This window comes from Condylura cristata, unplaced genomic scaffold (assembly GCF_000260355.1).
Source record: "Condylura cristata isolate star-nosed mole 26May11 unplaced genomic scaffold, ConCri1.0 scaffold00011, whole genome shotgun sequence".
NCBI classification, from domain to species: domain Eukaryota; kingdom Metazoa; phylum Chordata; class Mammalia; order Eulipotyphla; family Talpidae; genus Condylura; species Condylura cristata.
The window spans coordinates 39,541,297-39,568,839 of NW_004567112.1; the positions used below are offsets into that span (position 1 = coordinate 39,541,297).

Genomic DNA, 27,543 nt, shown 5'->3' on the forward strand with positions numbered 1-27,543 from the left:
CTGTCAGCTTCAAAAAGGAGGGAAATGCAGGCCCCCACCTGCCCCAGGTGGCACAGTGGATTAAAGCACAGCACTGTGAAGCTCCCTGCAGCTGCCTCAGTGCGAGTTCGATCCCTGGGCAGGGAGGTTACCCACATGGCACAGCAGACCTCTCCTGAACCACCCGCTGCTCCCCTCAGCAGTGTACTTCTATTCCCCACTCTACCTCTGGTCAATCCTCTCACCCCCTGCATCTCTGGCCTGTATCCCAGTTCTGTATATACAAATAAAATAAATCTTTAAAAAAAAGATTTTTTTCCCCCAGTCTAGCAGGGAAATGCAGACACATGCTACATACAATACAACAGACTTTGAAGATTTTATGAAATGGGAAAGTGAACTAGGCAAGACACAAAAATATAAATATTGTATGAAATCTACAACAGGCAAATTCATAGGGAAATCTTGTGCAATGAATCTGTGCACAAGGCTTTGTGTGGACATATTTCCACCTCCCTCCCACATCTTAATGTACCATGCTGTGCCAAATGGTAACCCATGCTTAATTTTTTGAAGAGCTGTCAAACTTTTCTAAAGCAGCTACACCATTTTACATTCTGGCCAATCATCTATGAAGGCTTCTATTTTTTCATGTTCTCTATACTTGCTATCATCCACCATTTTGATTTTCATTTGACATTGACTAATGGCAATGAACACATTTTCAGGTACAAATTGGCCTTTTGCATAACTCCTACTCCGTGCAGAAATCATTGTGGAGTGGGGTGGGCAGGACACATATTAAATTGCCCTGCCTTCAAGTTACTTATCCTCCAACAGAGGAAGATAAGTTATATATACATAAAGAATAATGAACACCACAGTATTTGCAAGTATACAAGCCCTGGCTCATTTTTAAAATTGGACTTTTTGCCCTTTTTATTGAATTGTAAGAGTTCTTTATGTTCTGGATATAAGTCCCTATCAGATGTATCTAGTCAGTATTTTCTTTTATCCTGTGGGTTGTCTTTTCACTTTCTTGATGGTGACTTTTGAAAGACAAAGATTTTTAAATTTTTTAAAAGATTTATTTATTTATGCATACAGAACTGGGGTATAAGCCAGAGGTGCAGAAGTGGTGAGAGGGTTCACCAGAGACAGAGCGGGGAGCAGAACAGGTTGATCGACGAAGTACACTGCTGAGGGGAGCAGCAGCAAGATAGGAGAGGTCTGCTGCACCATGTGGATCACCTCTGGAGTAGGGATCAAACTCACAATGAAGCGGCTGCAGCTCACTTCCAGTGCTGTGCCCTCCACTGTGCTACCAGGGAGGGCCAGGTTTTTAATTTTTTTTAAAGATTTATTTATTTGCATACAGAACTGGGGTACAGACCAGAGGTGTAGGGGCGGTGAGAGGCTTCACCAGAGACAGAGTGGGGAGCAGAACAGGCCGACTGATGAAGTACACTGCTGAGGGGAGCAGCGGGCGGGTCAGGAGAGGTCTGCCGCGCCATGTGGGCCACCTCCCTGGCCAGGAATCGAGCTCATGCTGAAGTGGCTTTAGCCTCTTAGTGCTGCTTTGCTTTAACGCACCGTGCCACCAGGGAGGGCTCCAGATTTTTAATTTTAATGAAGTACAATGAGCTATTTTGTTTCTTTCACTGTGTGTATTTTTTTGGTGTTAGATCCAAGAACCCACTGCCAAATTCCCTTGCATGGCTGGATCACAGATGCCAGCTGGTTTTAAATTGCTTCTATGGTCCATAGGAAAAGGGTAAATGGGGGATGCCGGGAAGCAGGTTATCACAGACTCGTCGGAAATTCTGACCCCGACTTTGTGGGTTGTTCAGATCAGTTAGAGTTTTCTACACCCTCATTGTGCTGATACATTTACCAGGTAACGAAAATTGAATGCAACATGAACTGGCTTCTCTCAGGAGAATGAGTTCCTAGAATAACAAAAGCACTTTATTTTACCCTCAGCCAACAACCATTGATTCCTTCTGACTCTGGTTGCTAAGTTTCACCACTTTTTTTTTTTAAAGATTTATTTATTTATGCAAACAGAACTGGGTACAGGCCAGAGGTGCAAGGATGATGAGAGGATTCACCAGAGACAAATTGGAGAGCAGAACAGGCGGACTGATGAAGTACACTGCTGAGGGGAGCAGTGGGTAAGATAGGAGAGGTCTGCCGCGCCATGTGGGTCACCTACGGGGCAGGTATAGAACTCAAGCGGAAGTGGCTTTAGCTTTTTTAGTTCTACACTTTAACCCGTTGCGCCACCAGGGAGGGCCCACTTTATTATTTTTTAAAAAGATTTATTATTGGCCCTCCCTGGTGGCGCAGCGGGTTAAAGCACAGCACTGAGAATCTGAAGCCACTTCCGCATGAGTTCGATTCCCGCCTGCCGCCTGGCCCGGAGAAGACCATATGGCGAGCCAGACCTCTCCTGACCCGCCCGCTGCTTCCCTCAGCAGTGTACTTTGTCATTCTGCCTGTTCTGCTCCCCACTCTGTCTCTGGTGAAGCCTCTCACCGCCCCTAAGCCTCTGGCCTGTACCCCAGTTCTGTATGCACAAATAAATAAATCTTTAAAAAAAAAAAGATTTATTATTTATTGATTTATATATACAAGAACTGGGGTGTGTGTTGGGGAAGGGGGTCGCAGTTGAGAGGATTCACCAGAAACAGCAGAACAGTGAATCCACTGAAATATACTGCAGAGGGGAGCAGCGGGCGAGACAGGAGAGGTCTGCTGTGCCATGTGCGTCACCTCCCAGGCAGGGGATTGAACTTGTGCCACAGTGGCTGCTGCTGGCCACTTGATAGTGTCGCAACTTTAACCCCTCGCCACCAGGGAGGCCCCTAAGTCATGCCACAAGGTGGGCACTGTCATGGTCCCCAAGCCAATAGCCAGTAAGGGACAGAGCCAGAATTTGAATCTAAAGCCCAAATTCATAACAACTGGCAAAAACTGCCTCAGGGGCTTAGAACCCCAAGAATAGCACCCAAGGGAGACTCCAGTACATCTAGAATGGCTGAAATTCTCTAGGGGGGCTTCAACACCCATAACTCCTTGCAGTGTTGGGGTTGGGGTTGGTTTTGCTTTGTTCTATAATGAAGATAGTGAAAGCTGAACCTGGTAAACAACTATAAACCATTTGTGCGTATAAGTAATAGGCACAAAAGCGAGTACTGTATTAAGATGAAATTATGGGCACTTTTAAGTTAGTTTCAACATTTTTTTAAAATTTCATCACTGTTTTAATGTTTCAATAAACACTGATTTATTTCATGTTGTTTTATGTTGACCTCTCATTGTAACTAACAAAGGGGGGAAATTTTTCAGTCACCAGCCTGGTCAAAAGTCTCACTGTCAGGCCCTAATGGCACAAAGGGTTATCACTACAAAGCTAGCTGAGGCCTCTTCAGCATGCATTTGATCCCTGCCTGCCCCGAAGGTGACCGACATGGTGTGGCAGACCTCTCACTGGCCTATGCCCCAGTCTCATTGTCAATTGAATCAAAGACCTAAAAATTTTTTAATTTAATTTTTTTAATTGAAGGATCATTGACTTAAAATATTATATGTAGATTTCAGGTATAGAGCCTTAGAGGAGAAATCTTATGTTGCCAAAATATTAACAAAGATGTAAAACAATGGTACTTCATAAATTAAAATTTAAAAAATAAAATAAAAGCAGCTTCTTATGCTCAAGTTCGAGATGGCAGCTGGGAACTCCAGCTTACTGGTGTTGATGTCAACACAGAGCAGGTTAAGAGCTCTCAGGCCCTCAGGAGGAAGGGGTCAGGTTTCAAGCAGCACCTGTAGAAGGCCTGAGCCTGAAGATTTCAACCAGGATGAGTGAAAATGACCCCAGTTGCCTATACAGTTCTAGAAGCCTGCCAGTCTCTGGTACTGGCACACACCTCCGCTGAGGGACAAACACCCTACTTCTCCCCACCTCCACTGGGGTTGCCCCCCACCCCCTGCTCTCTACAGCTCCTTTGTTTAACAAACATAGGTCAAAGAATCCCAGGAAGTTAGGATCAGAGAAGGCGAACAGAAAAGATGTCTTTGACTGTCAGGACAACGTTAAATACAGGACATTCCACACAACTGCCAAGTGGGAGGTGATGGATTTGATGGGATTCTTGCCTAAAGGAGCTTACAAGAGGTCACCGTCAAGCCCAGTGCAGCAACTGTCCTTTGCTGGGCAGAAATTCTGGTTCCAGGATGCGTTTGTAATTGCTAAAAGAAATGGCAGGTGGCACCTCTTCTGACAATCACATTTGCAGCTCAGGAAACATGGGACAAATATTAACTCACCTTCTGGGTGACACTCAGAAGACTGAAAGAACCAGCTTCCTTATGGATAAGGAAACTCCAGCCAAACCAAACCAGCTGAATAGTTCACTCACAGACACACCTATGGGAGGCCAGGGTGCCTCCATGTCCTTGTCACTCTTGCATTTATTGCAAATTCTGGAGTGCTTATTATTCTATGTGTGCCTAGGACTTATCAGTTGGAGGATAAGCAACGTAAAGGCAAAGGCAATTTTACATGTTTCCTGCCCTGCCCCCACACAGAGTTCCACACAGCAGGCAATCAGGAAATGCTTGCTGCGAGTTTAGCAAGACCTGCCTGGCTCACATGCATGGCCCATTTGGTCCTACTCTCTGCAAGCAGAGGACACCAAAGAATGACCTTTAGCAAGGGGAATAAGATTTCTGGTTAACTATGGGCTGTCTATTATCTCTTTAGTATAATCACCCTCCCCATTTCTCATCCATGAGGCTGGGGGTAGCCTGACCCCCTGCTCCAGCCCCAGGGGAACCAAGGTGTGATCCAGGCATGTGACCCAGGGACATACACAGTCAGCCACTTCAGCCATCATGATTGGTTCAGGATGAGCATAGGACCCAAGTCAGCCTGTCATCACTCTCTCCAAAGCTGAGATACTGACTCTGTGGTCAGGAGTCAACCAGGCCTATCAGGACTATCTCTACTACCAAAAGGGAGGAGTAACCTATGAAGGAAGCCAGCATGAAAGACTGGAGAGATAGATGAGTCTCTGGATACAAAGGCAACTTCAACTAGACTTTCCAACTTCCAACTAGACAATCTCTCTTTTTTTTAAGATTTATTTATTTATACTTACAGAACTCGGGTACAGGCCAGAGGTGCAGGGGAAGTCAGAGGCTTCACCAGAGACAGTAGGGAGCAGAACAGGCAGATCAACGAAGTACAGTGCTGAGGGGAGCAGCAGACAAGACAGGAGACATCTGATGCGCCATGTGGGTCACTGCCGGGGCCAGGGATCAAACTCGCACTAAAGGGGCTGCCGCTAGCTTGAGTGCCGCGTCCTAACCCATTATGCCACCAGGGAGGGCCCCAACTAGATAATCTCTAGGGCCCTCCCTGGTGGCACAACAGGTTAAAGCACAGCACTATGACGCTATCTAAAGCCACTGCAGCACGAGTTCGATTCCCAGCCAGGGAGGTGACCAACATGGCACAGCAGACCTCTCCTGACCTGCCCACTGCTCCCCTCAACAGTGCATTCAGTAAACCTGTTCTGTTCCCACTTTGCCTCTGGTGAATCTTCTCACCACCTCGTACCTCTGGCCTGTACCCAGTTCTTGTATGCATAAATAAATTAATTAAAAAAAAAAAAAAACTACTAGACAATCTCTGGATGACCCTGGATCACACCTTAGTACCCCTGGGGCTAGAACAGGGAGTCAGGCCACCCCCAGCCTCATGGATGAGAAATGGGATGATTATACCAAAGAGATAATAGACAGTCCATAGTAACCAGAACCTATTTTCCCTTTTTTACTGATACATATTTGAATCGGAGCCAGAAAGCTGATTAAAAGCAGTCAGAATCATTCAAAGTTCTGGGTTTCTCTTTTTTCTTTCTTTTCCACTTCATTTCAAGTTCAGCCTTCTTCTGCAGCAGTGAACTTGCCTCCAACCTCCCCTTCAAGTCTTTGGCCTCAACCTTCCTTCCTCTGGCACCCTACTTGTAACTTCTTCCCACATTTCCCATTTCCAGAGAAGCCAGGAGAACCACTCTTCCAGAGAAGCCTCATTACACAAAGCATATGAAGGGCCTAGCAACTCTCCACTTTCTAATGACAGTAATTACCAGCAAAAATGGAAAACAAACACCAGGACAGATGTCTCTCTCAAGTCCAGGCCTGCACTGAAATGCAGGGCAAATAAGAACACCGCCTTCATGCAATGCCTACCTTTGCCCTGCTTGAGGAATTCATTTGCTACATGAGAAACAACAGCATTCCTCCTGTCTGCCATCCACCTATTTGATGACAGTTCTGCACCCTCAAAAGCCCCACCAGAGCATTAGATATTCAGGAGGTTTCATAGGTGAGAGCAAACTTTTGAGATAATCCAACCAGAGACACAGAAAGTAAGTGACCAACCTAAAAGCCATGGGAAAAGAAATCTCTGGCTGGAAAGGAGTTCTATATATATGTATATATTTGGAACCCCAAAATGAACTGTGACCACATCACAAATCAAACACTTTTTTAACTCATCTCCTGCGTAAAGAGCGTACTAGGATCCATGAAACAGAAACAAGGAACATTCAACCCAATATATCCTGAGAAGATTTACAATCTATTTGATACTTACAATATCTTTAGTGATGTTGAGAAAAGCAGAAAAAAAAGGTTGTTGTTTTTTCCTTTTTTCTGGGGTGAATAAGGTTTTCTCAGGGAGAAGCAGGTAACCCCAAACATTAGGCACCCTTGAAGGGGGACTTCCTCTTAGCCAAGAGCAAAATGTCTTCAGTATTTTCCTTCTTTGATTTATTATTTGTACCTTTCCTACTCCAAAACTAAAAGCCATGTTAGAGTTCCCCATCCCACCTCAGGGTTTTGTTTTTTCAAGTTTTGCAGAAGAGCAATTAAAGAAAATCAGTGCCCATAGAAAATGTTCAAAGGGGAAACATTAATTTTAATAGGCTAATACATTCCTGAAAAATCAGTTCGTTTCAAAAATCCAGTCCACCAGGACCAAGGTCAGAGAGGAAAGGAAAGGTTCATGTTTTTTCCCCTTTTTGACTCGGAAGTCACATAACCACTATGGGCAGGGACATCTCTTCACTCCATGAGTCCAATTTTCCTTTGGTGGTTTGGGATTAATCACTTCTGTCACTAATTACACAGTTGCAGCAGTGATTAACATTTCAAAAAGGGAACAGCACCATGGTTTACTACAAAAGAGATCTGCATTCTGGTGGCTCCAGGGGACCTCCTGGGTCTTGGCTGGTAAAGGTGTGCAGGGAAGGTGCTGGTGGGGGCTCAGCATGGGGGCAGGGCAGCCAGGGGCAGGTGTCCAAGGCCTGGACAGCAAGATCAATGTCTGTGTGTGCGGCTGCAGGGATCATGGCAAGGGGAGCGTGGACCTTGAGCCAAACCAAGATATTAGGAAGAGGCGCAGGGAGGATGTCTATAGCATGCACTGTGTCCCCCCAAAAGCCCTAATGGCTGCTATCTAAGAACATGACCTTACTTGGAAATAGCAGAAGTCATCAAGTTAAGATGAGGCCGTTAATGTGGGTCCTAATCTGTCGGGTGCCTTCTAGGAGGAAAAGGCCACAGGGTGCCAGAGGCAGAGCCTGGTCAGGCACCTCTGCAGTCAAGGAGCGCCCGGGACTGGCAGTCAGTCCCACAGAGCCTGGGCAAGGACGGAAGGATTCGATGTCCTGCTGACACCTTGACTTTGGACTTCTAGCTTCCAGAACTGTGAGACAGTATGTCCTTGTCGTTTAAAGTCACCAGGTTTGTCGTTCTTCATTACAGCAGCCTTGAAAACTAATACAGGATGGAAGCAACAGTCTGGGAGGAGGCGCCAGGAAGGCGGCTGGGGGAGGCAAGGCACTGAGGACCTGCACGGTGAGGCAGACCCAGTCTCAAAAGGATGAAATATGGTAACAGATGTCAGCGGGAAAGACCTAGCAGGCTTGGGGAAAGGTTGCAAAGATGGGCTGAACAGCTTCTTTATTGCAGGGCTGCTCAGAGCCGCCGTAGGTTGGCATCTGTGAAGAATCCCTACGGGGGAGCTACAGAATGCTGCTTTTCCCAAATGGGAGAGCGTTCTGGACCCTGACTGAAGAACAGCTGGTGGGGCCAAAAGGCTCGATTACTAGTGTAGTAGAATGCCAGGGACCCTCAGCCCTGGAAAACAGCTGTGAAAGAATGAAGGAGCGCACCCCGACATGTGGTCCTGACCCGGGGAGCTAGCCTGAGGGCAGGCCCCGGGGGGCAGTGAAGGCCAGGCCCCAGTATCAGGTCTCCTTCCCTTAGTGCGAGGCAGGCACTCCCGCCTCTCCTACATAACTCCACTAATTCTGGGGAGGCCCAAATGCTCCTGAAGGTGGGTGCTACCCAGCCCAGGGCTGGGGAAAAGCAGGAGCGACTATGAAACCAGAGGCAGCAGAACAAAACCCAGGCACACCACAGCCCCGTCACGCTGGGGGCCAGAGTCCCTTTGGTAGTTATTAAAAAGCCGAACTGCTAGCAACTTAGACCTCAAGGAAAACAAAAGGGTGGAGGTGGAGTCGATGTTAAAGAGTTGAGTAGAGATAATCTGAGCTGTGAATGCCAACGTGTGTGCACGAAGCAACCTCCACCACAGCCACAGAGCAGACGGAGCTCAGGCCCCCTTGGTCGGCACCTCATTCAGGACTTCCCTGCTGTGGCCAGTCAGCCCCAACAACCTGGCCCGTCTTTCAGGAACATCAGATGCTACAGAGCAGCTTCCTGGTGTCTGTTCTCGAGGCTGCACACAGATGCCCTGACTCCCCGCTTCCAGGGAACCTCCGCACAGGGATGAAGCAGCAGAAGGGCGCGGACTCACACCACGAAGGAAAACTGCACTACCTCATCATCTCTGTCCCTTCCCATGCGGCAGACGAGCTCCAGCCCTGGGTGCAGGAGACAGCTCAGGGCAACCCAGCACCCAGCCCTGCAAATGACCAACTGGGGGACAGCTGGACAGAACAGCCTCCACCTTCAGGCCAGGCTGTGACCCCTCAGCCTTCGCTCTGCCGAGTGCCAGCGCTGAAACCACTCTGCGGGAGGTGGGGAGTGGGGGCACTGCAATCCTCACGGAGTGCTCCCCACTCAGGCATATAAGCCACGCAGAGGTACACCCACTTACACCCACAGGGTGATTTGTTCTTTGCAATCCTACTTCCTTTGTTATTTCTCTGCTATGGGGTTTACCTTGGTTCAGCATCCAGTTTGTCCAAATGGGAATTGAATCTTCCCCTCTGCACCTGAGAATCACCTGGCCACTAGGAATTGCTACTTATCTGGGGTACTGATGCTCCTGAAATGAACAGTTCATTTGTTTTCATATTCTGAAATGTAAGCACAGGCCACACAGCACCTGTAAGCTCCATCAACACCACTCTTTCTTGTCATAAGCCATGAGCTGGGCCAGTGAGGGCAGGGCAACCTTGTCCAACCACAGTGTCTCCAGTGCCTGGCACAGGAGACACCCTCAGGAGACAAACGTAGGATGGACAGATAAAGGGAGGGCGCAGGATGATGGACGTGTGGATGAATGATGCAAGGTGATGGATGGCTAAAGGGAGGGAGCAGAGATGGATAGGTGGGTGAATGATGGATGAATGGAGTTGAGGCAGGGAGGAGAGATGGCTGGGTGGAATAATAGGTGGATGACATCCTAAGTGAATGAATGAATGAATGAGGAAACGTTGGCAGGAATGGTTAAGCAGAAGCGTTCCGTCCTCTGGGTGTGAGACTCACCCGAACCATCAGGAATGGACCTCACAAACGTTGGCAACATCTTGACGGTAGCTGTCGGATTATAATCCCGGGAGAGGCCATTCTTCATCTCCTTCTTGAAACGAGTCATGATATCTAACAGCGTCTCGTCAGAGAGTCGCATGGCATAGAGATACTTGTCAATCTGGGGAAGGATGAGAAGGAAAGCAAGGTCAAGGCTGAGGATAGTGATGTCAACTCAAGACTGGCTGGGAGAGGCCCGGGCAGGGAGAGATGTCCACCTGCCTGACACAAGCCGGCCGCCTGGAGCACCGGAGCAATGTCTCTCCTGTGGCACCTCCTATGATGAAAGATCACTCACTGACAGTCAACCTTGTCTCCTGGAAAAGGCTTATAAATGCTTTGAGTCCCATTTTGTCACCTGTAAAATACACCAGACATCTCCAAGGTCTCCTCCAACCCTGGAGTGTTACCCCTGCAAGCCCTATGTATCGCAGGGGCGTCTGTGACGCTCATCTTCACATGGGCTGCAGTGCCACAGAGGGCAAGAACAAGGCTTCCAGGGCCTCCCTGGTGGCTCAGGGTTAAAGTGCAGTGCTATCAAGCTATCACCAGCTGCTGTGACATGAGCTCAATCCCTGGCCAGGGAGCTGGCCACGTGGTGCAGCAGACCTCTCCTGTCTGACCTGCTGCTCCCCTCAGCAGTGTATTTCAATACATCTGCCTATTCTGCTCCCCACTCTGCCTCTGGTGAATCCTCTGACCCCCCCCCCACCCATCTCTGGCTTACACCTCAGTACTTATATGCATAGATATATAAAAATAAGTCTTAAAAAAAAAAACAAGGCTTCCAGAGTCAGTCATCTGGGTTCATTATTTAACAGTTGTGTGAATTTCATTTTTCTTAACTGAGAAGCTGAAATGATGAATAGGACCTAACTTACAGGATGTCGCATGATTAAATGAAATGGAGAACCACTCAGAACATAGAAATCACTCAACAAAGGTCAGCTAGTTAGTATCAGTAACATGCAGCGCGGAGCTGATGGGTTCGCTTGGACACGCCTTCAGAGCGGATGGAAATGGTGGCTGAAGGGCTAGAACCCTTCAGAGGACATGAGCAGCAAGCCCAGCACTGGCATATGCCATAACCCCACAGCCCCATGAGGTATAGACACCGCGGGCTGCCACGCTGTGTGCCAGAGCACACACTTCCAAATCAGAGCGCTCTCACACGCCAACCCACCTGCCTTACCTGCTCCTCTACTTGGGTTCCCATTTCTCAAGATCCCAGGCTCTGAACCCCCTGTTCTGAAGATGTGAGTACAGGGGTCCTCCCTAGTGGCACAATGGGTTAAAGCGCAGCACTATGAAGCTCTCCACAGCCAGTGCAGCGCGAGTTCAATCCCCAGCCAGGGAGGTGATCCACATGGCACAGCAGACCTCTCCTGACCTGCCTGAAGCCACTGTTCTTCCCTCATGGCACCTTCCTATTTATTCGTCAAGAAGTCCTTGCTGGACACTGCCTGCCTCTGGACTAGACATCCATCCTAATGGCACCAATCCTCTTGGAGTTCCCAGAGATCTGTCTCATCATTCATTCTTCCCATTGCTCATCAGCTCAGACAGTCCTGATCCACAAAGTACCCAGTTTTCCATCTTCAATCTCTCCCTCCCAACTCAGCTCCACCTTCTGACACTGGGACCCTGATCCATTCATCCTCTGCTCAAAGCCTGGCCTGGCAGATCTCCATGCCCCCGTGTGGGGCTCCACACACTCTGAACTCCTGCCACTGTTCCCGGCAGGTGCGCCGCTCACCCTCAGAAAATCCCTTCCTACCCTCTCCAGCTAGTCAAATCACCTAGCCTTCAAGGTGCGGATCAAATGTCACCTCCTCAGCTTTATCCTCTAGACTGGAGAAAACCCCTGCCTCCACACTGGCCTCTCAGCACAGCACAGCCCGTGTCACAGCTTTCTGCTCCTGTCACCTGGACAGGTCCTGCTCCGTTCACCTCCTGGTGCCACCCACGCAGCCTTGCACACAGGCGGCAGATAGACGCATGACCCAGCGGGACTGGAGGGGCCTGCACACGGATCAGCCTCTGAAGATGTTCACTTTTCAGGGCTGGGAAGGTCCTGACTTGGGAATTCAGAGGCCCCCATCTGAGGTCACTTCTGCGATTTTGATCTCCTGCCTCATGCACCCTGCAGACCCGCCTGTCTTCAGCTTCTGAGACAATCAGAGCACTGGAAGGCGTCCTCAACACCCTCTGCAACTGAGACAACCCTGTCCCCACCCCCACTTCTCTCCTATGACAACCACATCTTCCTCTTCCTGGGGAGAGGAAATAAAGCAGTGAGACCACACTAAAGCTGAAACACAAATTTCTGAACTGTGGTGCCTGTAGACAGCCTCTGTTCTACCCCCAAGGGTGCTTGGATGAAGGACCAAAGGTGGAGGGCAGGACTAAGGAAAGCTGTTGTACAGCTAGATAGGGAGAAGCTTCTAGAAAAGGCGGGGCTGTCCACAGTTCCAAAGCCATCCTAATTCATGGTGCAGCTCAGTAGGGACACTGCTACAAGAATCCTGGCACATTAGGATAGTTAAGTCAAACCCAAGGAAAGCCTTGAAGCTCAAAGGAGAGAGCAGCATGGGATAGCAGACACAAGCTGGTCTCCAATTTCTAGGACGGGCGGGCTTTCCGCAGCTGGTTCAGGCTCACCATTCACACGTGGTACAACTCTCCAGACAGATGTGGAAATGAAGGCCAAAAAGAAGGTGCAACTTAGAACAGAGCTAGAACTGAAACTGAGACCGCCTAGATCTCATCTGAGCGAGGGAAGCTTTGCCAACGGGCCTTGGGCACGCAGGAGGGCCTGAGACAGCATAGCTGCTGGGGCTGGCGACACTGGGCAGGGAGAAGTCGCCTCCTCTGGTACCCAGGTGCAACCTGGCCAGGTAGGCACCTGGTGCAGGCTCAGCAGGTCCACACCAAGGAGACTGTGGCCCTGCCACTGGCCGGAGAAACAGACAACTGCAGGTCACGCCCGTGGCCCAGCGCACCCAGCTCCGGGCCGGGTGCCTCTTTCCCCTCGTTCAGGCCAGCCCTGCTGGTGGCACTGCCCCTGCCCACTTGGGAGAAAGACTGAGATGGTCAGTGGGCGGACAGCAGGAAATCATTCCCACCCGCTTGCTCCAAGGCCTTGGGGTGGCTTCCCTCTGCGAGAAAGTGGGGCCAGAAGTCCCGGGAAGGTTGGCGAGGGCTGCGGACCTGGCAAAGGCCAACTGTAGGTCTTTGCGGGTTTGGAAAGTCAGTGGCCCTTTCAAACTTTCTGCTTCGTCCCCTCCACACGATCTTCACTCTTCCTCTCTTCCCCCGGCCCCCCTCACACTCACACGCCCATTCCACAATCCTCCTCCTTTCTCTCAGGATGCTGCCTCCCCACTGCAGCTGCTTCACTGCTCTGGCCCATCGCTGGTGCCCAAAGAACCCTTCCCGTCCCTCCAGCCCCACACTTTGGTAACAGGGGGCATGACATAGTACAGCACCCCTTCTGGCAGCTTCAGCTTCAGCTGCTGGTCTAACTTCTGGAATGTCTGCCACAGGACGGAGGCTCTCAGGGACAGTGACAGGAGTCCCAACTGCTCACTCTTGCACCTGAGTCTGACTTGAGCATGTAGGACTCTGGTAGGTCTGGCGAGGAAATGGGGAGCCCACACAGCAAGCGGGGTCCTGCAGACTGCTGGTAGAGGCTGATGAGGCCCATAGCCAGTGTCGGGGTATCTTTTACCACCCTCAAAGGGAATAGCACTTCTCAAGAGGAGGGGAGCCAGTCAGCTGCAGGTGCTGGTGCCCTAATGCCGTGCAAACACTTGTCCTGCAATGTACGTCTGGCAGGCCCAGAGGACCTGGAAACTCTCAGCCAATCCAGAAATTGGAAAGCAGGAGAGGCCAGAGATGTCACCTCTCCAAGCCCCGTGCCCCAAAGCCGTTCAGCTAATGAAAGAAGCCAGCGGTCCTGCACGGGGTTAAACTCACAGAGAACTCTGTCATGGGGTTAAACTCACAGAGAATTCTGTGCCGGCCTCAGCTCCACCTCCTGCTCCCAACAAAGCACACACAAAAACCAATTCAAGACTGGACATGCCCAAGTGACCAGGCCGGTCGTGGCAAGAGACACGGTAACCACCGGTGACCCTGGCATTTTGACCCACCGTGGAAGGGGACACAGCATGGAAAATTTTCACACTCTCTTGGCCACTCTCCCGTGAGGATCAAGAAGGTAGACCAGGCTTTGCAAATGAACCTTTCACTTCACTTGCAAAGGAAATTGGAGAGCTGGCAATGAGCAGTTAAAGACTCTTGCTTAAGGCAGTGCAGATATTTCAACATCAGATTCACTTCTCTTTCTTAACAAGACTTACTCAGGGGAGAACTCAGGAGAAAATGGGTCCTGGATGATGATGAATATTTTTTAAGATTAGCTCACTTTTGCAGAGGGCTTCTGCAGAGGTACTTCACATGCATTTTCCCATCTGCATGTTACAGAAAGATGAAATGAGCTCATGGAGAACTTGCAACAGGCACTTCATATGTGTGTTCCCTTACTCCAGGCCCAATGACCCAGCAGAGGAGGTAGGAAAGAGATCATTATTCGCCATTTCATAGCACAGGAAACTGAGACCCATGACTCATGCAAAGTCACACTGTTTATAAGTAGCAACCAGTTCTGGAGTGCATGCCTTCTAATCCTTCATTTTGGGTTTCTCCTCAAGCATTTTCATTCATCCTCACATGATAGGAAGAACACAGGGGTCTGGCCAGAGAGAACTGGGTTCAAACACACGATGTGCAACTTGTTAGCTGCATGTCTTTGAGCAAGTTACTTAACCTCTCTGAGTTTTGCTCCCCTCACCGCCCCCCACCCAGGAAGATGGGTATAAGACTTTCTTACAGAGTTATTAGGAGCACTCCAAAAACATGCCAAGAACAAGGGAAGCATCAAATACCACATTCCACCCTCCCATTTACAGGGTCAAAAGAGACATTACATCATCTCCCTCACCCTGTCTCATAATCTCAAATCCCTAATTCCTTTTACCCCCCCCCCAAATCATAAAAATTCATTGATTACCAAATACTACTGATCCATTTTATAAAAGAGAAAACTAAAGGTAGGTGGCAATATGCCCAAAATCATGACAAATGAAAGATTCTGGCAAAGGTCCTCTGGGAAAAGCAAAAACACTAACCGTAAGTTACAGTAACAACTAGTAATATACACTTATTATTTTTAAAAATCCCAACAACCCAAACACGCATAATCCAAGTCTTCGCCCCAGCTTGCCAGGGTACTCTGTGTTAGAGCTTTATGTTCGAGGTGGCCTTCCAGCTACACTAACTCTCATACCTACAGAAAGCTTTTTAACTCATTTTACAAAAGTGGAATCACAACATAAACACTTTCTTCTTTATAATATTAGCGCCCCGCTCCTATTTCCCCTGGCAGTAGCCTATAAGATTCACACTACAGACCACACTTCAGATCTCCGAGGATCCCGCCTGGCACGGATGGGCCAGTGTAGACAGCTGTGCTTGACTGTAGCTTGGCCACCTGCAGGCACCTCGGTCTTTGCATCTGTTCTGTGGGTCTACTCTACTCACAGGGCTGATCGAAAAGCTGCCAGCTTTGCACAGCACCTTCACTGGCCTGTCTGGAAAATCAGGGCAGGTATCTCCACTTCCAATGACCGAGGGCAAACCCACAGTTCACAGAGGTTCCTTGAATGGCCAAGGTGACCCCACGCTGGTCAGCAAGAGAAGGGAGGCGGATGCCAGTTCCTCGATGCCTAGTTCTCAGCTTCTTCCTCTGAACCTTTCTTGCTCAGGCTGGGGGCTTCCTGGAGCAGGCAGATATTAATGGCACAGGATGGTATTAATGGCACAGCTGCCACAGCTTTAGAAGAAGCACAGCGCTCTCGCCTTGCAGAAGCCAACCACTCAACTGCTAAGTGCCTCATTCTCCCTCCACCATTACAATCTGTCTGATCTGCTCATGTCCCCTTTCACGCAATCCCAGGAAGGAAACAAAAGCCAGGGCTAACCCAAAGGTCTGGGCCAACAGCACTCTCCACCCTGGCATGCGCCAGCCTGACCCCTCTGTCCCTGGGCAGCGTCCGGCCCTCTTCCTGCCTGCCCCCTCCTCGGGCTGCCCAGCCCCACCTTAATACTACAGGCGGCGGCCTGAGGAACCTACACTCTGCCCTGCTCTTGGCAGCTGGTCCCGGAGCAGGAAGGGAGTTGGCCACAAGGAGAGACATTCTGACCTTGTGGGTTCCCTACAGGAACCATGTTCTCCCAGCACCCTCCACCTGCCCCCAGACAGCCCAGAGCCTGGCATCGTTTCTCCTCCCAGATCCTCCATCTGTTCAGCTAACTTAGCCTGCAAATGGCCTTGCGGTGCTGTGCCTCTTCTTTCTCCCAGCTCACCTTCTCCACAGGGTATGCCATGATCCGGCCCGCCCAGCACCCGCTGCTCTTCTCCTCAGCATTCCCTCGGCCGTCAGTGTGCACCAAGTAGGAATTAATTTGCCCTGGCGGGACTGTCGAAGTTGAGAGTCTTTCCCTGGTGCTGCAGCCACATGTGCATGGTTGGAGCCTGCAGCTAGACCGCTAGTGCCGGGTTTCGGAGGCCATGCCTTCCAGATCCTTGGTGTGCCCCCCAAAGTCCTTGGGTGGCTTCCTGGCTGGACTGGGTGGCTGCTCTGCTGGGCGGGAAGTTCTCTGGTGACGCCTAAGCCAGGAGGTCTCAGAAGGGTTTGCTGGCTCAGATAAGCCCCGGAGACTCCTCTTCCCTGAAAGGCCCAGCCCTTCTTAGGCAGCACCAGCCCCTCAGCGAAGCCTCACAGTGGCCGGCGTGGGGCCAACGGTCTCCCTGAGGTACAGAACATTCCAGATGCTCTCTAAGCCCCCCTTGCACTCATAATATCTGCATCAACTCAAGCACTACAGATAACTGGTATTCAACCTCTGCCATCCACACCTCCTGAAGAGGCCGCTGAATACCTGGAAATGACCCAAAAAGTGTGCTTGGGACAATGAATTCCACTTTACGGAATTAGAGAAGGGTGTATGTGCAAACACCTCAAAAGCAAAAAGCATCCCTTGCGTATGTTAAAACACTGTGAGAGGAGGTGCTCCCCTCCCCCAGTCTTTTTCAAGGCTGAGACACAGCTGTTAGTAGCGGATCTATCAGTTTATTTGTTTGTAAACTGTTAGTTCCATTCCAATGAGCACGGAACAAGCACCTACTAAGCACCACATATTGTTCATGCCACATTTCGTTAACTAACAACAAGTTAGGAGGAAAAAAGGACTACCATTCTTGATGAGGAAACTAAGGCTCCGGGAATGAGGGGAATAACTTTTTTTTAAAAGATTTATTTATTTATGCATACAGAACTGGGGGGTAGAGATGCGGGGGTAAGAGGATTCACCAGAGACAGAGCGGGGAGCAGAATAGGCAGATCAACCAAGTACACGGCTGAGGGGAACAGCGGGTGGGTCAGGAGAGGTCTGCAGCGCCACGTGGATCTCCTCTGGGGCCGGGAATCGAACTCGCACTGAAGCAGCTGCAGCCAGCTTGCAGGGCTGCGTTCTTACCCGTTGCGCCACCAGGGAGGGCCTGGGAATATAATATTAAGTGTGAGCACTTCAGTCAGTCCTGGCCCAACACATGCAGGTGTGTGTGTGTGTGTGTGTGTGTGTGCCTACAGGTTATCAACCCATTTACACATGAGTGACCCAGGCCACCACAGTCAAGTGAAAGGCCTCAGGCTCCCGACTACTAGACCTGCTCTAGTTTGAGGCTCCAAACGGGGCCCACCTCCTTCACCCCAGACTCCTTCTGCTAGGAGGATGGTGTAAGGACTTAAGGGCATAACTGAGGACCTCCTGATGACCTCGGCACCCACTCATAGCTGTTTCCGGGCTGGTGGGAGAGACCAAGCCCTTGCAAGGATGAGAACAAAGCAGTCACACTGAACCAGCTAAAAATAAAGAGGCACCAGTCCCTCAAAGGAAACAGAACAGGCCTGGAATGTGGCGGGGCAGGAACAACAGGCTTAATGCTCAGCCCCCAGCATGGCGGCATGGTGGTGGATGGCTTGAGCCAGGCCAGCCTTCACCTTCCAAGTTGCAATGTCCCCCCGTTTCCTCCAGACAGGAGGGAAGACAGGACCCAAAGTGCAGGCAGTTTTGCTTTTGCGATGAGCCACTCAGACCCCAGCGCCATGCCTTGCAAATGCAGCAGCAGCGTATGTAGGCCTGGCTGGAAATAAAACCCTGGCCCTCCTCTGGCTGCACCAGCTCTCTCTATGGCCTTGAGCAGCTCACTTCCATCTCTGTTTTTCTGTCAGTAAGACAGCAATAATGGGGGCCCTCCCTGGTGGTACAAGGAGTTAAATAAAACACAGCACTTTGAAGCTATCCACAGCCACTGCAGCACCAGTTTGATCCCTGGCCAGGGAGCTGACCCACATGGCGCAACAGACCTCTTCTGACCTGCCCACTGCTCCCTCAGCAGTGTATCTCACTGAGGGGATCTCAGTGAATCTACCTGTTCTGCTCCCCACCCTGTCTCTGTTGAATCCTCTCACCCCCACACCTCAGGCCTGTACCCGAGTTCTTGTATGTATAAATAAATAAGTCTTTAAAAAAATAAATAAAACCACAATAGTGAAAACTGCAACAGCAGAATGGTGCTAGGACTCTTGCCCAGCTCAGGCTCTGGCTACCTGCCCGATCTAGAAGGCAGCAGGCACTCCCCACACCAGACCTAGCCAAGTGCCTACAGGTATGTTCTGGGTAAACAACAATGCCAACACCTGGCATCCGCACAGGTCTATTCTCCCAAGTGCCTCCATATCCATTCTCTCATTGGGCAGGCAGTTAGGCAGCATTCATTTACCCCCCAGACAGGCAAGGAAACTGAGGCCCAAAGAGCTGACAGCCACCCTGCTCAGGCTGGAGGGATTCTTTAGATAAAAGATTCCAGCCTCCAGATCTTCTATCAATACATGTGGCAACTGAGGCCCAAGGACCCTCAGGGACCCACTGTACCCACATAAGAGTGCCTCTGTCCAAACTTCTGAGCCATAAAATACACTGACCAGCACAGAGCTGTCCAAAAGAAATACAACATAAGCCACACAGGTACAATTTAAAATTTTCTAGAAGCCATTTTCATTGTACAACATTTTATTTAACCCATTGCCAAAATATTATTCTCACACATCATCAATATTTTAAAATGATAAATATTTGCCCCACCCCCACCCCCTGTGGTATAACAGCACCATGAAGCTTCACAGCCACTGCAGCATGAGTTCCATCCCCAGCGGGGAAGCTGACCCACATGGCACAGCTGACCTCTCCTGACCCACCTGCTGCTCCCCTGGGCAGTGTATTCCAGTACATCTGTCTGTTCTGCTCCCCACCCTGTCTCTGGTGAATCCTCTCACCAACCCCCTCAACCCCCACTCCTGTACCTCTGGCCTATACCCCAGTTCTTATATGCTGGAGGGGGGGGGCAGGGCTAGTGGCTAACTTCTTGGTGCTATGCTTTAACCAGTTGTGCCACCAGGGAGGTTACCCCACATTCTCTTTTAAATGCAAACAAGAATGGCGGGAAGGAGACAAAGAGAAAGGGTACAAATAGAAATTTGAAAAGCAGGGAAGATCCTTAACACTTCCCGGTAAATTATTTAATTGGGCCAATTTCTTCCCCAGTTGGAGGGACCTGGTCAACACTGGGCTGCTGGGGCAGTGGTTGGGGAGGGGCAGGCAAAGGCCAGGTCCTGGGGTTGAGGAGGATGGGGAACCTGGAGGGTTCAGTGCCCAATTCTGCCCTTTCCCCAACTCTTCTCCTTTTTGGATGTTTCCCTAAACAATAACATGGGAGTTGGGTGTAGTGTGGTGGAAAGATTACAGGTTACTGTGTCAAGAAATGTGCTAGTATTCCTGTCCCTGTCACCAAAAGCCTGTGTGATCCTTGGCAAGTGACTGCATTGCTTGGGGCCCTCTATTTCCTCATTTCTAAATGGAAATCATGCCTTTCTCAAGGTGACTAAGAGCAGGGATTCTCCCCAGACATTCCACTCTTATGCATACAGCCAAGAGAAACCAAGCACATGCCCACAAGGGAAAATGTGTACACAAATGTTGGTAGCATCATGTTTTCATGACAACCTCAAAGTGGAAACAACCAAAATGATCAACTGACATGCACAAAAAATGCAACAGATACAACAGAACGTTACTCAACCACAGAAAAAAGTAACTCCACATGCTGTCACATGAATGAACCTTGCAAACACTACACTCCGTGAACAAAATCAGACACGACAGCCCATCACTTGTGTGACTCCATTTGCATGAAAGACTTGAAAAGAAAGAGATTCACTCCATTTGCATGAAAGACTTGAAAAAAAAGAGATTCGCGGATGCCAGAGGCTGGGTGGAGGGAAGAGTGAAGAGGGACTGTTTATTGGGTACGGGTTTCTTTTTTGAAATGATGCACATGTTCTAGAATTAATGTGATACTGATGCTTGGACCCTGTGAATGTGCCAGAAACCCCCCTGAACTGTACACTTGAAGGTGGTGAGTTTTACGGTACATAAATTATACCTCAATTAAGTAAAAAAAAAACAAAAACAAAAAAACAAAAAAACGGGGACTCTGTCTTCCACTTGATGAGTCTGAATGTTGGCTTTTCTGTTTACTGTCTAAGCCTCAGCATCCTCATTCAGCACCGGAGGCCCCGACATTCCCACCTCACGTGGCACTGTGGGCGTTAAACAAGGCTAATGTGACGCCTTCAATGGCCTGCCTAATGTATATGGCTATAAATGTGGCAGACATTACACGCTGGCTTCAACTACCATTATTGCTGCTACTGCCTAAACAAGACCTGCATTAGGAAAAAGACAGGCCCCGGTGGGCATTCACCGCCCTCCCTGTTAGGCACCCTACAGGTCCCAGGCCTGAGAGCGGGTTATCAAGCCAAGATCAGAGGAACGTGAGCCGACATTTTCTGCCCCGCACAGGGACCTCTGGCTCAGAGCTGCTTGCAAAGGGCTGGGCTGCAGAATTCACATTTCATCCTCTGTCCTGGGGGCACAGTCACCCTCTCCTTTTATGGAAGATAGTCTGAGAGTGGCTGCTAGCTTGAGTTTACTCTAGCAGAGCTGGGCATGTTTAGAGGACTGATAAGCCAGCCCTGCCAGGGTCAGATCCACCCAGGAAAACAGAGGGTGTATGGACAGAACACGTGTATGTCTTAGTTCCCAGAAAGGATTAACGAATTCCCTCTCCAGCACAAAGGACCACAGAGAATCCTAAGCCAGTCTCTGCATCTGCCCCCACCCTTACAAATGTTCCAGCAATACTCTGGTTCTCTTCAGATCGTATAAATCTTTTGCCTTTTACAAATGTTGCAGCAGCAACAGCCAGTGGGACCCCACTGCTCACAATGAGAGCCCTCTACTTCACTGGGGATACCTGGCAAGGAGGGCGCTGCTGGGTAAGGTAAACTAGGAGTGCCGCATCGAAAACTAAACACAAATGTTAACATGGAAATGGAAATGACTGAGAAGAAACAGGCTCTTTAAGAATTATTTAAAATTTGGGCTCTTCCTGGCAGCACAACAGGTTAAAGCACCGCATTATGGGGCTCTCCAAAGCCACTGCACCACCAGTGCGATCCCTGGCCAGGGAGCCGACCCACATGGCGTGGCAGACCTCTTCTGACACGCCCGCTGCTCCCCTCAGCAGTGTACTTTGTTGATCTGCCTGTTCTGCTCCCCACTCTGTCTCTGGTGAATCCTCTCAACCACCACACTTCTGGTCTGTATCCCAGTTCTGTATGCATAAATAAATAAATCTAAAAAATAAAAAATAATTTGGTTAAAAAATTTCAAGGTTTGACTGTACCAAAGGCCAGCATCAAAAATAGGAAGCAGGACCCTCCCAGGTGGCGCAATGGGTTAAAGCACAGCACTATGAAACTATCTGAAGCCACTGAGGCATGGGTTCAATTCCTGGCCAGGGAGCTGACTCACATGGCAGGCAGACCTCTCTTGCCTCACCCACTGCTCCCCTCACAGTGTATTTCAGTCAATCTACTGTTCTGCTCCCCGCTCTGTCTCTGGTGAATCCTCTTACCCCCACACGTCTGGCCTATACCCCAGTACTTGTATGCATAATAAATAAAATTAAAAAACAAAAAAGGAAGCTACACAAACTCCTGATGGGGCTGTGAGCCACCGTGACCAGGGAGGATGGATGGCCCTTTGGAAAAGACTGGAAAGGGGAATCCGCCCAGTGATTCCAGCCTAGAAGCTCAGCGTAAAGCCCGGAAGACCAGGACGAGAAGTTCACTGCTGCACTGCTTATAATTTAATAAATCAGAAATCCAGCCAGCCCTGCCAGGGTCAGATCTACCCAGGATCTAAGCACGTTCATAAAAAGGATAAATAAATTAACTGAGGTATATTACACAATGCAAAAGCAGTTTAAAGGAAACAAGTAAGTGCATCGATGAGGGAAATTCCTTGACAAAGAATACTGAGCTAAAAAGCACATGTTGCTGAAGAATGCATCCAGTACAGCACCACTTATAAGAGATTACAGCCACATGAAGTAATAGTATATATCATTTACAATGCAGGATTCATAATATAAGTATAAAACCATGCATAGAACTGATAAACACCAAATTCAGTACAAAGGTTGGGGATGAAGTCTAGAACTGAAGGAGTGTAGCAATTGTACTTGTAATACAACTGCAATTGTGTCTGTTATTTCTCAAGTCCAGTCTTGGATACACAGATGTCTGTGATATATCTACCTCAATACTTTTTATGTACCTCGAATTAGCTTATAATAAAAAATTAACTCATGTGTATTGATTTGTGGGAGAGTTAAAATATAGATTCCAAGGTAAATCATTAAAACCAACGAAGAAGGGTTTTTCTTCCAGAGGAAAGAAACAGAGCGGGCAAGAACAACCCTCTGGATTCTATGCCAGATTTTCTTAAGACCTTAGGAAAGTCAAGGTTCTCCTCTGGGGCTCCAGACCTGTTTCTAAATGGGGAATGAAACCTCTGTCTAAGCACACATGTTAGGCAATAGGTTGCCCAGGGGAGGAGCTGCTCTGGGGGTTCAGGAATAATACTACCTGTGACAGCCTCACGGAGGCTTAGTAAAGATCACACATGCACAGTAATATGTTTGTGTGTGCTATTAGATTGTTAGATAAACTGAAAGATAATTGATAGTTAAAAGATAGGTAGGTAGGGCCCTCCCTGGCACAGCAAATGGTTAAAGCTCAGCACACTCTGAAGTTATCCACACCCACTATAGCATGAGTTCGATTCCTGGCCAGGGAGGTGACACACATGGTGCGGCAGACCTCTCCTGACTCGCCCACTGCTCCCCTCAGCAGTGTATTTCAGTCAATCTGCCTATTCTGCTCCCCACTCTGCCTCTGGTGAAAACTCTCCCACCCTGCACCTCTGGTCTGTACCCAGTTCTTGTATGCATAAATAAATAAATCTTTAAAAAAAAATAGGTAGGTAGAGCTGTACATACATAAACAAAATTGATAGGATATCCATAAAGTGTTTGGGATTTAATTTTTTTTTTTACGTCCAAAACTAAAATGAATAAAATAGAGAAAAATCAAACAATTAGTGAATTAAAATAAAAAGACAAAAGTCAAACTTCATCTTGGTAACTCCATTCGACTCTCCCTGACACGGCTTCTAAGTAGGGTTCCACATGTACTTCTAGAACCTGGTCTCAAGCAACTCCCAAGCAAGTGATTTCACATGAGCTCCAACCACCGCAGGCTCTCACAGCCTCTATACTTGGCACTTACCAGAAAACGGCAAAGTATACTCCATGAGAAGAAAGACTATTTCTGCCTTGTGCCTCATTTTTAGCTGTCATCCCAGTCCAGCCTATAATAAAGTACAGTGATGTACTCTGCACATAGTAAAGGACTCAAACACTCTCTAAAGAAACCATTGAGTCTCCATGATGGGATAGATTCCAAAGGTCCTCAAATGAATATCCGGGTGCCAGCAGTCTCACCACCACTGCTCCCCGGATGTGGGCACTAGGCTACCCTCTGTCCAGCGTCTCCCGCAGCGCAGCCTCCCAGGCTGCTCGGAGCTGGTTCCAGGGGCTAATTCCCTCAGGCAGGAATCCACGCTGCAGACACACGCAGAGACAGTCCCAGTCACACCGAATCAGTGTTCAGGATAAAGCTGCACGAGCTTGCTCCAGAAAACAGCAGGATGGTGGGAGGACAGTGAGGACGGCGCAGGGGGCCAGATGTGAAATTCGCCACACCCACCCACTTTCCTAGTTTATTCCCTCACGACAGTCCCAAATTATCAAACCAACAGAAGTGCTGGGCTGCTATCGGAGGAGCAGTCCCAGGGACACCCAAAGCACAAGGGACTGGGATAATGAAATGAAGATTCACAAGGATGAGGCTGCTGGACGGGTCGCACCTGTCCTTCACCTGCGAGAGGGGACCATGGAGTCGCAGGCATTCCCACCCAAAGTAAACGCACTGGCATTTCTGCAAATGCCACTCTGAAATCCATCCCAATGACGACACTGGAGGAAGGAAGTCCCGTCTCTCGGAGGCAAGTTCTGACCCATCTTCCTTCCCAGAGAAACGGTGCACTGTGCGACCCATAACCCCTCCTGCAGGCTGGGTGGCGAGACTGAGCCGGCAACAGGCATGGGGTGTTTCTTGGAGGCCAAAGGACGCAGCCTGTAGCTGCAGTTAACAGCTATCTGGGATGCTGATGAATGGGAATTTTCACAAGCACACATGCGCCCCCCTTGCTTCCCAAAAGCACTAGAAGAACCAAAGGAAAATGTATGTTATCCTTAGTTCAGTCTAACGCCAGGGCACCCTTTTAAATTAACAGTGCCCTATTAATCAAGATTATGCAGACACAGTCGAGAAAACAGAGTTTCATGCAATAAATCTAGACATTTGACCTACTTCAATGTAGAATATATTTATGAGGTTGAATTACCAACGTGTCTCATAGGCAATGAGGAGAGAAATTAGACCTTTCTCATGATCACTTTTACATCCTCAGCAAACCAGATGGGGGATACCAGGACTGCATAGAGAACTCTGGAGGCTGCCTAGGGCGAGAGGGCTGAATCATCATGGCTGCCCATGCAGGAAGGTCTGGGGGTACGCTGTCCTCACAACTGGATCCCAGCCAGGTGGCAGGTGGGACCCCACTTCCAAAGGAAAAGCAGGACTTACCGTCCCGCATCCCCATTGAACCTTTCCCAAGCTAGCAGTGGGTTGGAAGGGCTGATCTCTCACGACTACTGAGTCCCAATAGAGCAGAGGTAGTCTGGCAGGACAGGAATCAAGCTCACTAGGTCATGGGAACAAGCACCCTCTATGCACTCAGGAGGCCCAGGAAGCTTCCCAGGAACCGCGCCCATGGATGGCCGTGGCACTAGTCCATCCATCCAGGGGATCCCCCAGCAGAAATCCAGGTATTCCCTCCTAGGAAAGCAACAGAAGAAGTTCCTGGGGTAAGGTGCAAGAAAGGCATCTTGTTTTAAAGAAATTGCTTGACAGACCATGTTATCTGGTGGAAGATCTAGCCTCAACACCCTCCTCCTGCTGGGTTCTAAGACCAGAGGAGAGTAGGGTGGGAATGTCTCAGAGGAGGAAGAAGGGACTTGAGGATCAATGGATTCAGAAGTCACACACTCAGCACTAACAGGAATCTGGCAGGTAGAATGTGAACAGACAGGGGTAAGTCAGACACCAAGGCACGCGGAGGGCTCTAGACACAGGATGCCTGAGAAAACAGGACACAGCCCAAACCTCAGCCCGGCTGTCCCTGGAGGCCACAGGGTCCCCACCCCAGCCGTGGGCTGTCTTGAGAGCTAGAGGGCACCACGTGCAGGAGGAGAGCAGGGAACTCCTCCACCCCTTAACCTCCCCACTGTGAAACGCGAAGAACATCCTGATGTTCACCAACGAGGGAAAGTCATGAAATGCAAGTGGGGCATGCAAGCTCCCCGAGCTCAGCGGCCAGACGCAAGCTTCAGGATGTGGCACTGGGGCACGGCTGCCAATGCCAGGGCCCCATCACTTAAAGCTCCAAGAGGCCACGGCAGATCCCCAACTACCCTATTCTGCTTCTTCTCAGCGCAGGATCTGGGACCCCAGCAACAGCCCCAAGGTCTTTGACTCAGCACCCCAACGCCTCAGCTGGAGAAGCCTCAATCAAGTTCTCAGTGGAGGGTGGTGCAGACCTGGGTCCCGCCCTGGCTCTGGCGCTCATTCAGGGTGACCTTGATGAGGTTGTTGCCCTCAGCAGATTCATTCCCTATTGTGCTAGTGGGGGGAGGTAGAGGAGGGAACATCTTGTGGCTCCCAGGACAGAAAATCCAGGCCTATGGCGCCTGCCTCTCACCTGTAGGTAGTACTCTCTTGTTTGAGTTCCAAAGTCAGGGTGACTGCTAGTTCTTTCTAGTTACCTCAGTAATAACCAGTTTATTTCAACAACATGGTCTCACCTTTGGGATGTGGGTGGGTCAACAGCCTATGCAAGGCGGGGCACTGATAAAATGGGCATCTTTCCCTAGGCCTAGACTGTTTCTGAAAAACATGGTGGCAAAGCTGGCCCAGAGGAGAGACAGACCTTTAAGACCTGCCACCTGGCAGATGTTAAAGTCAGTAACAACCCAGGGCAGGGAGATGCACCCTTGTGTGAGTACACACATGTTACATGCATGCATGTCAAGGTCTCCGTCCAACTCAAATGACCGGTATGGTATTTGAGCTCCTGGGCTGACTGGAAATTACGGTTTAAGCGATGGTCACGTACAAGAATAAAAAATTCCATTCAGACATGCTGCTCCAGACCCGAGGCCTGTGAGCAAAGTTTCCGGTGGCCTCTGGGCCCCTCCCCGTTCCGGGAAGCTGAGCAGGTCACCCGGTCCTCAGATTAAGGACCTCAGATTAACGAGCAGCCGCAACAGCTGAGAGCCCGGGTGACAATTTCTCCCGACACCAGACGCCCTCCGCCAAGAACCCCAAATATGGGATGCCTGGCCGCTAGCCAGAGCTCGAGCCGGCTGCGCGCTCACCTCCCAGCATCTCTGCCATCACTCCTCCGCCCACTGCACTCGGACCCTTCCAAAATGGCCCTGCGGTCCCCCTCCAGACACCTCCCCGCATGACCCAGGGGCCCCTCTGACATCCACAACCCGTTTCAAGGACACTGCCACAACAAGCAACCCAGCTCGGGGGTTCTCCCACCGCCTCCAAACACACACACACACCCCGACAATGCGGGGAGAATCAAAGGGCGCAGCCTTTCCCCACCAGCAGCAGCCCACAGACTGCCGGCCTCGGGCAGTCTGGAGGATGGAGACCGCGGCGGCGAGCGGCTCCCGGAATGCAGAGGGGCGGCCGGGGCGCCGGGTGGCGGCGCGGGCGGACGCTCACCTTTTTGACTTGGTCATCCTTCAGCTCCGTGAAGTAATAGGCCAGGAGCTGCGCGGCAATCATGCTGGCGGTCGGGGGCGCGGGGCTGCAGTCGTGCGGCCGGCGTCGCTACTCCGCAGCCTGGGCTAGCAGTGGTCCTCGGGCGGCCGCTCCCCGACTCCTCCTCCTCCCGCGGCTCCGCCCCCCACGGCCCGGG

At 49.9% G+C, this 27,543-nt stretch overlaps 1 protein-coding gene across 1 annotated transcript in view; it reads right to left on the minus strand.

The window, feature by feature from the left end:
* HK1 (hexokinase 1) overlaps nt 1–27,516 on the minus strand; it is a 70,141-nt gene extending 42,625 nt beyond the window's left edge. Inside the window, exons 1-2 of the mRNA XM_004680819.2 lie at nt 27,348–27,516; nt 9,793–9,955 (exon numbers count right to left, since the gene is read on the minus strand). Of these exons, the coding sequence (XP_004680876.1) occupies nt 9,793–9,955; nt 27,348–27,410 (226 nt within the window). The 5' untranslated portion in view covers nt 27,411–27,516. The remainder of the gene's footprint in view (nt 1–9,792; nt 9,956–27,347) is intronic.
* Nucleotides 27,517–27,543: the final 27 nt, after the last annotated feature.